Here is a 13,012-nt window from a genome sequence, read left to right on the forward strand (position 1 = left end):
GCATCCTTTCAGAAGTATGGCCGTTTGATACTCAAACAGCAGTACGCTGCTGCGTTATTATTTGGAAGATCTATAGAAATGTGAAATAACACACACACACACACACACACACACACACACACACACACACGTCTGTATACCTGCACGTTTGCCTTTACCTTGTAGTCAAACTTGTCATTGAGGAAGTTTTTCCTCAGAGCATCAGAAAGATAGAGGACAGTTGTGATGATGACACTGAAAGAACAAGAGAACAAGAGAGAGAGTGGTAGGTGTACAGGGTCGCTGTGTTACCTTGGAGGAAAATCCATCATCATGCACAATTCACCTACACTGAATGTACAAAATATTATAGACATCTTCCTGATACTCCTTTTGCGCAATCCACATCTCATTTGTGTCCCTAATATTTTGTACATTCAGTGTGTGCTATTCTGTTTATTTATTTGTAGACTAATGAAGCACAGAAATGTGATAAAAGTGATAAAACACAATGGCAGTGATAAAACACAATGGCAAAACACAGTAAGATTGGAAAGAAAAAAAAACATATTAAAAAAATAAAAACCCCAGGGGCAAACAAAAAAATAAACAAAATGGCACTTCACTGTCAGCTGTACTTATGAAATTCACCTAACAAATGTTATTGCTATGACCGTAGGGTGTTCAGCTCCAGTTTTGTGGAAATGAACAAATCTTATATTGACTAGAGGAGACATTAATCTGTGATGTCATCAAAAGAAACGCTCTGGCAATAAATTGGGCTTTGTGCCAAAAAGGATATGACTGTGTGTGCATGTGTTTGTGCATACATGCGTGGTGTGTGTGTGTGTGTGTTTGTGTGTGTGTGTGTGTGTGTGTGTGTGCAGTCTTACTTGTTGGTGACCAATCGCATGACGGTCCAGTCTTTGGGGAACATTTCTGGTCGGATCAGGATCCTGAACACTGTAAAGATCTGAAGGAGGAAGTCCTGCAACGAACACACACACACACAGACACACAGCGGACATGTTACCATGGAAAACAATACCTACAGCTCTCAATCATAAAAGGATTAATGGTTATTGATTCTAAACACAAAATTTCACTTGTTTCATGAATAACGTTTGCACAGTATTCAGATTTAACAGTTAGCAGTATTCTTTTTATATCCGTTTCACAAAATCAGCAGCAGAGAGAAGAAAAAGAATGAAACTGTCATTTGGTTATCTGTTGTTTGTTCTCTCACTCTACTGCTGAAATACTAAATCGCTCTGCGCAAGATTCACTCAATATTTTCCACCTGCGTTGCTCCTTTGTAAGCCAGTTAATCGATGGAGATCCAAACCAAACTATTTCATGCCACGTCTAGCCCGAGCCAGCCTGAACGAGCTAATGGAGACAAATGACAGGTGACAGCGCTGAGGTGTTGCTAGCTCAGCGGCTGATGAACCATCCAGTGGCCATTTGCTCACATAGGAATATACAACTATCTCCCCCTCACCAATTACCCAAGACATTGTTGTCAAAAAATAATGTGTTGCACTCAACTTGCCTGGTTAAACGAGGGCTGAATGTCAACTACATCACGAGTGAAAATGTGTATGTATAAAGAATATTCCTGGAGAAAAACGTGCACACAGATGCTCGTCATATCCACATATCATTCAAAGTCGGTGATTATAGACAGATTGAGGGCCTAATGAACTATGCTGCATATTACAGGGGGGATCTATTGTTTCATGAGCACTTTTCAATTTGTTTCTTCTGACCACAATGTCTGCTCAATCTGTTCCAGACACTTACTTTAGATAAAAGTACCACAATTTGAGCATGGAACTCATCTATCTCTTATAATTGCTTTCAAGATAACCAGAGGATATCCGTTTCCTTTCAACAATTTCTGACGTTCAGTGAATTGATATTCATTCTCAGCAGGGTGAACCTGTGACCTCATTACTTTCTCTGTCTCTCTCTTTCTGTGCTTCCATCTCTCTCTTTCCTCCTCTTCCTCAGACACCCTGCCACCGGTGACCTTGCGTTGCTGCTCCCTTATTGCACACGCTTGCAAATGCGCACAGGTAAGCATATAAAGACAGGCATTACGTATTACTGCGCTGGAGGTTGTGGGACAGAGTGGGAGAGTGGGAGGGAGACAGACAGCCAGAGAGACAATGACATACTGTATGTAAACACACGTGTGCACATACACCTCACAAATTTCTGCTTTTGCAAAGAGAGAGTCACTTCTGAGGTTGAGTTTCTGACAGTAATTGCGTGAGAGACAGAGAGAGAGGGAGAGAGAGAGAGAGAGAGAGAGAGAGAGAGAGAGAGAGAGAGAGAGAGAGAGAGAGAGAGAGATGAGGAGAGAGAAAGAGAGACAGACAAAAATATTGCACAGACAAATAGAGAAAAAGAGACAGGTAAACAAAGTCACACACACACAAACACACACACACATAAACATATGGCTTTGCAGTTGCGTCAGAAATCTCCCGGCAACCATGGCGGTCCAGTGGAGAATTTTCTGAGCGCAAATAATGGCTGAATAACAACCTAGAAAAAGAGTGATACCTGAAAAAGATTGTTGTGATGAGGTCCATTCAGTAACATTATAGGTAAAAGTGAATAGTCTGATAAGGTAGATTTAGGTTACCATGACACAGTACACTGTCTTTAGCACTATAGTCTCTACAAAGCACTATGAGTTGTAGCCTGAAAAGAGTCACCTCACTTAACAGTTGGTTTTTAGCTTTGTTAGCTAGCTAATTTAGGAATGTTAATATGCAGCTACTAGCCACTGCTAACGCTAGCTTCTACTTTAACTCCTGTGCAACAATCAGACAGTGATGGTTAACTGACCAGATTTGCTAGCTAACAAGCTACTGTATCAAAACACAAAATAGATTAGATTTGTAAGTGGCTACATGATCAGTTCCCAGTCAAAAAGAGCAGAAATTAACCATGAATTCTGTTGAGAAGTTGTACATTCAGAAATTATATCTGCTGTTCACAGCCACCTGAAAAGCCCTCCCGACTTCCATCCTCCTATTTCCTACTCCCTAAACTGTCTATAAAATTCTCTCTTTCTGTCTCCCTATCTCTCCCTCGCTCCTCTTTCGCTCCTTCCCTCTCTCAACCAGTTAAGCACATGCACACAGACACAGACAGGTTGAGACAGAGAGAAGTATTGCCATAGAAAGACAGAGAGATAGATGGATGTGTTGGTCGTACCCTCAGGTCGTCTTTGTTGCTGAAGGCCTGCAGCAGCTGCTGGTAGTGTCTGTCACTCATCTGTCGCAGCAGGGCCAGCAGGCACGCCACAAACTCTCCCTGGAGAGGAAGAGTGTGTGTGTTTAGCATCACCATCATCATCATCATTATTAGTGTTATCATCAAGGATGTCCTACTCTATACACTTTTAAAAAGGATGTGTGTTTTTGTAAACTAGGCACACTGCTAGCCTCCTGATGGTTGCTTGACTCTTGAATCTTTTAAACAAGTTGATTTGCATTGGAAATGTAAAATAAAATAATCTCACAACACATGGAAAATATTTTTTCACTTGTTTTTTTACCCAATATTTTAAATGGGGAAAAGTTTCTCGACCTCTATTTATCCTCCCAGCCCCCAACACTTCTGTCCCCTTGAGTTTAATCATTAGAATGATGAGGATGATGATGAAGATGATGACGAACATCTCAGCACCATTATCATTTTGTTATTATTCTGAAGGTTCATTACCACCATCATTGTTAGTAATATTATTGTAATTATAGTCACCACAGCAGCAGGTCAATTTCAAATCCATAATTACTATTGTGCATTTCATCAAGTCCCAAAACAATTTAGAAATACTCACACAGACACAGACACACACACACACACACACACATACACACAAACACACAGACATGTGTGCAAATACACCCCTCCTCCCTCATACACACACACACTGACTCACACATACACAAACACACACATACAGTGACATCCTGGAACTGTAGTCTCAAGGCAGGTCCAGCTGGCTGTGGGCGGTTGGTGATCTCCAGGATGGTCCTCAGTAAAACTCCCAGGAGGCTCTCTACAATCAGCTCCACCTCCTCAGACACCACCGGCTCCTACAGAGAAAACACACACTCAGATACTGTATTTCTTACAGGTGATGGTAACACTCTACTCTAAGATGGCCCAGTGTATTCGTCTATATGGAGGATGAGGAAGGTTGTTTTTTCAATCATCTCAGTTGATCTAGGACTGATGAATGGATACCCTGAGGCCATTTCTTTCATGATGATCTGAAAGGCAAAGTTCATCCTTGAAATTCCCAACACCACCCAATTTCCCTCCCCAAGTTACATAAACATGACTCCCCCATTCATATCTCTAGTCATTTTTATTCTATTCACGTGTTTCAGCACAACCTTGAACAGCGACTGGCGGCTGGCGTCGCTCTGCATCAGAGCCAAATAGTTTACCTTACCTTATAATCTTCTCACTCTTAATGAGAGCCTTGAACTAGCGAAAAAAGGGATTTTAAAACAATAGATTCATCCTACACCCCCATAGAGCAGAAAGAAAGAAAGAAAGAAAGAAAGAAAGAAAGAAAGAAAGAAAGAGAGGTGAACGGTACAGAAGAAAAGAAGGTAGGATACAAAGGGGAAGAGACCGTTAAAGATTAAAAGCTACAGAAAGAGAGTGGAGATTGAGCTGGAGTATATACCGTGTGTGTGTCTGTGTTTGTCACTGTGTGTGTGTGTGTGTGTGTGTGTGTGTGTGTGTGTGTCTGTGTGTGTCTGCAGGTCCCTGTGTTTGTGTGCATGTGTGTGTCTCCCTCTAGTCTCTACCCCTGACAAGACAGACAGGTCTTGGACAGAGCGATAATGAGAGGGAGCTTCAGACTGGCACATTGGCTGCCACTGCTGTCACTTCCCTTTAGATGTGGTGCCAGTCTGTGTGTGTGTGTGTGTGTGTGTGTGTGTGTGTGTGTGTGTGTGTGTGTGTGTATGTGTGTGTGTGTGTGTGTGTGTGTGAGGTGTGTGTGTGTGTGCGTGTGTCCTACTGGGCGTCTTTACCACTAGCTGCCCCTCTGGCAGTGAACAATGCAAGCCAGGCAACCAGAACTGGTGCACACACAAATCAGACAAATACACACACACAAACACACACACACAGCTCAAAGTGACTGCCACTTCGACAATGCCCATTGCTAAATTGATGGGTCTCATTACTGGACTGTACGGCTGCCAATGTCCTTGTTACCAAGACTAATTGACCATATACACACAACAAAACAATCTGCTATTGCAATCTACTGGCCAGAGGATAGCCCAAAAACTAATTCCTCTTCCTCTGACCTCCTTCAAAGTTATTTTCCAATTATTATGGTAATAATTCCCATGTATTACACTCTAAAATAGGCAAGGGAACTTATTGCAACTGCCTCTCAGAATACTGGGCATATTTATTTTTGTAAAAATGTGAGGAAACTACAAGCTCCTGCTGCACTGTGTGATGTGAACTCAGTGTTATCTCACCAGATCCATAAATTAAACGTTGGTATTTTTCAGTGGCACCACTTTTAACGCCACATTCACTCCTTAATTGCAGTTGTTAAATGGCTAGTTATTCTATGATAGATGATATTTACTCCTCTACTGAAATGTACTGTTTTCTACTTTTTAGAAATTTGGGTACGATATGTCACCATGGCATGGGTATACACTTTTCCCTCACTTGGAGATTCTCAGTCAAACCATGTATTTTTGGGTCATTGGTGGACTAAATCAAAACATATAGCCAACATTAGCCATGTCAGTTTTCCCTGGGTAGCCAGTATGTATCCACTGCTACATGTTTGCAGCCAACACTTCTCAGTTCTAGTCCAGGTGCAGCAACATGGTGTCTATACATACAGTACAACCTGGCCAAACCCTTGTTATTGCTTGCGGCAGTACTGCTCTCTCATACACAGAAATGCTTAGGAAAATCAAGATTTTGTTCGCTTTTTCAGTTGCCAGAAAGTGCAAGGACAGGTCTGGCAACAGTTAACTGGAAACAAAAACACACAGATGCAGGATGGGGGGGGCTTGTATGATGGCTACTACTCACCGCAGTGCCATTTTCCTCCTTCTTGATGAGGGACAGCATGCTGGTGAGGATGCGGGCGCACATCACCAGGTCTCTCTGCTCCTGCATGTGGGCCTGGAGAAGGCGGAGCACCACTGGGAGGAGGATGCATCGTGACTCTGCAACATACACACACACACACACACACACAGCAGTCAGAAGTGAGACATTGAAGAACCAATGACGCATAAGAAGAGAATGCTAAGAGGTAAAAAACAACAACAGAATAAACACCACCTACAAAATAAACCCACACACCGGTACAAATGATGCAAACCCTTATGGACCTACAGTTCATACCTTAACTGTGGTCCTATCTTTTCTTGTGTTTAGGTGCATGAGTGCACAGTGTTTTTAAATGCAACCCTTTGTGTGGCATTAATGTAATTTGCATCAGGGAGGTATGGCATTTGGGAGTATGCCACAAATAAAACATTGACACTGTAATTTGCTCCAGTGTGTAATCTTCATTAAGAACAATTTAATGACACAGAAGCAAGCGCACTGTAGAGTAACAATTAGCCAAGGTGTATTATCAAATAGCTCCACAGTGGGAGTGCATGCCAAAAGAGTGTAATACAGACTAATAACCTGTGTGTATGCTGCATGACAAACATGTATCATTGATCATTCTCTGTGGTTTGTTACAGAGTGTTTGAATCTGGCTGTTCAAATCTGTTTGTGCTTGTTTGCCTCTGTGTTGTTTATATTTCCTCAGTGTGTTTATGCTCTACATTCATGGCATTATTTTTGTTTGTTTTGCTATTTGCTCAGCGACTGTGCACCCATGTACTGTATATGTCTACATTATGTATTCCTATTTTTTCTGTGTGTGCTGGGATGTATTCAATGCATTTACATGCTTTAATTATGTATGCACATCAAACTGTATATACACTGTACATCCATCTGTGTGCACACATCTGTACCTGGGTTAATGTAAAGCTGGCTCTCCACTGTCTTGGCGATGCACTGTAGCTTGACCGCCTCCAGGGGGCACTCGGCGTGAACGGTGGCTGGCAGGCTGCCCAGCGTCTCCCGCACGAAGCCGGCCACCTCCCGCACCGTGAAGATCTTCAACAGCTCGCCGTAAACCGCCGGGAATGTCCGCAGGAACACCGCCTAGGCAGATTAGGACAATATTCAATCATATGAAGTGAAAGGTTTGCAGGGCGCACTGACAAGTCATCCATAACTGCACACAGGCATAAAGTTAAATACAGAAGAAGACTTGTTTGCCTGAAGCACATTCATTTTCCTAACTGACCGGTAAATTGAATGGGTATTATAAATCCGTCAAACATAATTTCTCCTCAAAGACTGGAATTTAGCTGTTGATACTCACTGCTAAAAGCATTCAAGCTGCAAATTAGACAGCGCAGACAATTTCAGAATATGAACATGCATGTGAGTTTCATATTTTGAATGAGCTTTGGTCAAGAATTTCAATATATTTCAGTGTTAAAAATATGTCATAAATATTGCCAGGGTGGTGTGGAGGTTCTGTATAACTCAATGGGCAGAGTAAAGCAATAACGCTGCCATGGTTAGGTGATCAGTTCCTATCGGAGCCGCTAATATTAAAAATGTATGCACTTGTGGCACTCTAAGGGAAGATTCCGCTGTAGTATATAAATAATATGTCAAGGCTTGATAAAAAAAAAATCTCACAGAACCTTCTCTATTCTCCAATCATTCATCATGTATTCCTCTCTGTTTGTGCAAAGCTGCATTGTTGGGAAAATAAAACTAAATATTTACTAGTGAGCCATGAAATCCCCGGCCTGGACTGGATTTGGTTGGACCCATGGAGGTCAGGGATTATGTGGATTAAACTAAAGGACCGTCCAGTGGGAATGTTGTCCGTCTTTGCTTCTAACTCTTTATTTTGTGCTCTTTTTTTCCCATCAAGTACTATCAAACTCTCATTGCATGATTGAAAAATTTCTGTCAATCTAAAGAGTGGTTCTCAAGTACTTAAATCTTAATGTGATTATGTATTATGATTTAAAAAGAAGTTTTGTTTTATATTTTGAGCATATCTGTAAAATGTTTTAACCTTTGTTTATCCAGCAATGGTTGGCAGAGCATATATGCTCTTTTTTGGCAACACCCTGCTTCACTCACACATTTTCACTTGTACTCTTGGCAACTGAACAGTTGCGCTGGAGCAGCAGAGGGTTCAGTGCCTTGCTGAAGGGCTCCTCCATGGTAATTGCTCAGGGAGATGGAGCGCTTCTTATTCACGTTCCCCAACCAGATCTTCCCAGCTGTGCAGGGATTTGAACTGGATACCTTCCCTTCATGCTTACTTAACCAAGACACAGGGAATCGAACCTGCATTCTGGCAACATACTGTCTAGTACAGATGACACACCGTCGCTCTGTATTCACTCGATACAACATCACATATTCAATCATCCGCTGACGCCAACCTAATTCACAGGTGTCAAAGGTGATAGGACAGGAGTTACACCTGTGTGTGTGTGTGTGTGTGTGTGTGTGTGTGTGTGTGTGTGTGTGTGTGCCTTTGAGTGTTTATGCTTATGCATGTGTGTGTCTGTGTGTGTGTGTGTGTGTGTGTGTTGGCCTGTGTGTGTGCCCACATGCCACAGATTAACTAGGATTAGCATTAGCCTGACCTGCATCCTCCCCCAGCCATTGTTGTGTTGAGAATACAGATTAGTCTAGATCAGAAGTCAGTGGAGGGACGAAGCGGGGCTTTTCAGATGGCATGGGGAGGAGAGGACACGGCTCGAATGGTTAATGTTACACTCACAACCTAATTCTCATGGCCTCCAAGTGATGAAAAGCCTTAGAAAGTGATTAAAAGTGCAAAACCTGAATTTGTAAAAACCTCAATAGACAGAAATGCTGGTTTTGAAAACTCTTTCTGTCATTCTCCTCAGTGTTAAATTGTTCGAATTATTCACATGAACTCTGGCGCATAGTTCACTGTGAGAGACGGACATGGTGGATTAATAACTCTTTTTAAAGATTGAGAATGTCTTTTAATGTCTAAAACCCTTTTCCCCTAATGCTAGAACAAAACATATGAGCAGCCTCCACATAGGAGAGGTGGATAGCAAGGCAGGGAAAGGGAGTTATTAGCGTACTTGGGGACAGACACACACACACACACACACACACACACACACACGCATGCCATCACACGCATGCATATACACAGGTCATGACTGTCTTTACTGTTGAAAGCCCTCCTGGGTTGAGTGGATTAAAAGGGTGTATTTATATATCTAATGGGTTGAGAATGAGCAGGAGGAAAAGTCGGAGGAGGAGGAGGAGGAGGAGGAGGAGGAGGAGGAGGAGAAGAGAACATGAAAGAGGCAGAAGAAAGAGAGGAGGAGGAGGAGGTAGAAGAGAAGCGGGAGGCAAAGGAGGAGGAGGAAGAAGAACAAGCGGGCAGAGGGTGAGAAGAAGGGAAGAAGAGAGAGGGAGTGAGATCATAAGAGGCAAAACAGCAATACACACACACACACACACACACACACACACACACAGAGCATAGAAAAAGGCACAAACACAAATGCACACACAGGTACAGGCGCAAATACACATACCTCCCCCACAAGTGCATGCACACACACACACACACATACACACACACGCACACACACACACAGCTGTTTCTGCTGTGTAATTAGGATTATCGTGGGTGTCTTTAGCTGGTTTGTTTTGGTCTTGTTGGAAATCAGTGCAGGCGGCTGCCTCGCTGTGCAGACCTCCCGCCGGAAAAGGAAAAGCTTGCCACAGAAATTCCACTCCAACTCCAGACCCTCTAGCAGCATGAAATTCAATTACAGCCAATTTCTCACCAATCACAACTGAATTAACAGGGGTCCTCTAGAAAGAAAACATAATACGGTGTGCATGTGCAGACAGGCACAGAAAAGAACACACATTTACAGAGAAGGAACACCACACACACACACACACACACATGAGAACACAAACACACACCTGTGTCTGCGTGACGGGACTGGTGCCTTTGTTTTCCTGGGAGAGGAAGAAGCGTATGGACATGAAGAGCTCGTGGATGCAGACGCGGAACTCCTCCTCGTTCTGGCCGCCCGTGGCCAATGAGAAGAGCCGGCGAGATTGGATGATGTACTTGAAGATGTACTCGCTGGCCTGGGGGACAGAAAGCACAAACATCGTTTATCATTTGTAGCGAGCCAGAACTACAGTGAAATTGAGCAAAGAGCAATGTAATATCTCATTTCACCCACAACATATTTCACTCTGAGCTTGAAGTTTATGACTCCATTACTCTGAAAGCAAAGTGGCAGATGGGGTCCAGTTTGCTCAACAAAGGAAGGGAGATAACCAAATGATAACCAAGCAACCTGACCAGTAATTGCTTGATTTAAAAAACAGCTGCTCCAGTCAGAGCCGACCTCCTCATTACTGACTCTGAGTCGAGCTTCCCAGACTTTTTGGTAAAAGACTCTCATTAGGATCTGGGGCCCAAACCCTATGTGAGCTTTCTGAGCTGTCTTCATGATGAGTCTACAGATTACAAGCCTTTTATGAACTTTTTCCAGAGTGTCTTGGAGTTTCTTTTTCATCGCCCCTGACATTATTCAGTTGTCTACGGATAATCCAGTCCAAGTTACTGATATTGAATGAAAGCTTTCCACAGTAGCCCGGTGTTGAGAGAGCGATAGAAGAAAAAAATAATAATTCCATAGATCACTTACACAAGGAAACTACATTTGTGGTGTATCATTAATTTATCATTTATTGCATGACAGGGTAACATTTACTCTTCGGCACAGAATTATTCTGTGAATGATAAATGGGAAACCGCACCACAGTAGCTGCGATGTGCTTCTCTGACAGCATATCTGCATGAGTCATTAGAATAATGTGATGTGGATTCCCAACACCAGAGGCACAGCATTTCTACTTATTAAAATTGCATGCGGTGTAATAGATAGAGGAGGGGAATAATGAATGGTAGCGAGATACATTCACTGCTGATGGGGAGATAAATTACTAGGAGTGGCAGTGAGTGGGTACAAGTTTGTTTGTTTATATGTGTGGGTGCATCTGCGTGAACGGTGGAATTGTGTATGTGTGTAGGTACATGCGTGTGTATGTCTGTGTGTGTGTGTGTGTGTGTGTCTGCATACGTGACTGAATGTAAGTGCATCTGCATGTACTCCAATGCTTGTCTATGAATTTAAAATCTCAGAACATCCCTCTGGCAGCCTATCTTTCTTCCTATGTGCTTGTGTGTGAGCGTGTTTCCCCCTACTGTGTGTGCATGCCCATGTTGTGTGTGTGTGTGTGTGTGCATGTGTGTGCGTGCGTGCGTGTTAATGCAAACTCCCTCACCTTGAGCACCTGCTGGATGTGATCCTGGTGCTCTGCGTCAACGATGCGGTCCACGTACCACTTCAGCACTTTGATCAAGTCCCTAGGGAGGAGACACACACACACACACACACACACACACACACACACGCACACACACACACACACACACACATACACAGAAGCACCATTCAGCTCTAGCCACTTCGAACATGTCAGCAAGAATCAGCTTCATCAAATTTAAATGGATTTATCAAATATTGATGAGGCAATGCAATGTTTTAAAATGAAACATTTCATCACACATTTGCTATCAATCCATTTCAGAAAAAAACGTTCATTGCCCAGTATTTCATAAATACAGCTGGGCTAATCTAAAATGTTACAATTTGTGAGTAATGGTTGGATGACTAATAACGTCAATAATAATCCCTAGTAGATTCCATTTTCAAGCTATCAATCATTTTTGCCAGAGTAGAAGTTGCATTTTTTAATTGGTGGAGTTTGGAACGAACAACAGAAACATCCTCTATTTGCTTGTGCAGTGGTGATGGAAAATAGAAACGCTGGTGAGAAAGAAGGAAGACAGTCAGGAGAGAGTGAAGGGAGAGGATTTTACCTGGGATTGGATTTTGTGTCACTCAAGTCTTGTTTCCCTACTAATACCTTAAGATATCTATACTGCTTCAAAGACGACTCACACAGGACCAGTGGCTGATACAAATGTACAGATCCCATGGTTGACAATCCAAATACATGCTTTCAAAAGGCAATAAAAATAAAGTCTTATTTGGGTAGAATTATTTTCCGTAATTAATGATCTGATCAGGTGCAACACTTCTGTTTTTGAAGTGGAAAACAATACCACAGGTAGAAGAGAGGTGGAAGCAGATGAATCTGGCAACAATTGTGTGTGTGTGTGTGTGTGTGTGTGTGTGTGTGTGTGTGTGTGTGTGTAAAGAATGTGACAGCATGGTATCTTAGCAGGTACAGAGAGTGAGAACAAGACAGCCGGTGAGAACAGCAGGTTGTGAATGTGCGTGTGTGTGTGTGTGAGACAAAAGACAGGAGAGGAGAGGAGAGGAGAGGAGAGGAGAGGAGAGGAGAGGAGAGGAGAGGAGAGGAGAGGAGAGGAGAGGAGAGGAGACAAAAAAAAAGACTCAAACATTTCATAATTCTGCAGCCAGGGGGCGCCATAAGCATTATTTTCACACTTCAGTCAACTCACTGTCAGAAAAGAGCTGGGTAGAGCTCCCTCTCAACACTGATGTATTTAGGGTCAGCTTTGCAGCTTTGCAGTTACGGGATGGCCTCTCTTACTGCTAGGCCATGTGACATGTCATTAGAATACAATATGTGGGTAAGACTGCAATTTTGTATGCTCAAGGCGCTGCTTTAGCCTTGAAAAACCTTATCTGCAATAGTGAAGGCTGAAACATGCCGCACCTGTAGGACAAAGCTCCAGCAAAGTGGCTCTCGATGTAGGTGTCCATGACCGGTTTGAAGTGCTGGAATTTGCTGTCCTGGAGGAGGTTGATGATGTGGACCTGGAGAGAAAATAACAGGA

The 13,012-nt window shown here is 42.8% G+C and overlaps 1 protein-coding gene across 1 annotated transcript in view; it reads right to left on the bottom strand.

The window, feature by feature from the left end:
• Positions 1 to 13,012, bottom strand: part of dock4b (dedicator of cytokinesis 4b) — a gene marked incomplete at its 5' end in the record, with an annotated part of 85,346 nt that overhangs the window by 33,036 nt on the left and 39,298 nt on the right. The window contains 9 exons of the mRNA XM_071540329.1: positions 159 to 234; positions 873 to 967; positions 3,211 to 3,309; positions 3,963 to 4,097; positions 6,088 to 6,224; positions 7,035 to 7,227; positions 10,087 to 10,257; positions 11,467 to 11,548; positions 12,892 to 12,992. Coding sequence (XP_071396430.1) covers positions 159 to 234; positions 873 to 967; positions 3,211 to 3,309; positions 3,963 to 4,097; positions 6,088 to 6,224; positions 7,035 to 7,227; positions 10,087 to 10,257; positions 11,467 to 11,548; positions 12,892 to 12,992 — 1,089 coding nt within the window. The remainder of the gene's footprint in view (positions 1 to 158; positions 235 to 872; positions 968 to 3,210; positions 3,310 to 3,962; positions 4,098 to 6,087; positions 6,225 to 7,034; positions 7,228 to 10,086; positions 10,258 to 11,466; positions 11,549 to 12,891; positions 12,993 to 13,012) is intronic.

This window comes from Centroberyx affinis, unplaced genomic scaffold (genome assembly GCF_046629955.1).
Source record: "Centroberyx affinis isolate AG114_WGS23_722 - 3 ecotype Tasmania unplaced genomic scaffold, CSIRO-AGI_Caff_v1 ptg003610l_1, whole genome shotgun sequence".
Classification (NCBI taxonomy): domain Eukaryota; kingdom Metazoa; phylum Chordata; class Actinopteri; order Beryciformes; family Berycidae; genus Centroberyx; species Centroberyx affinis.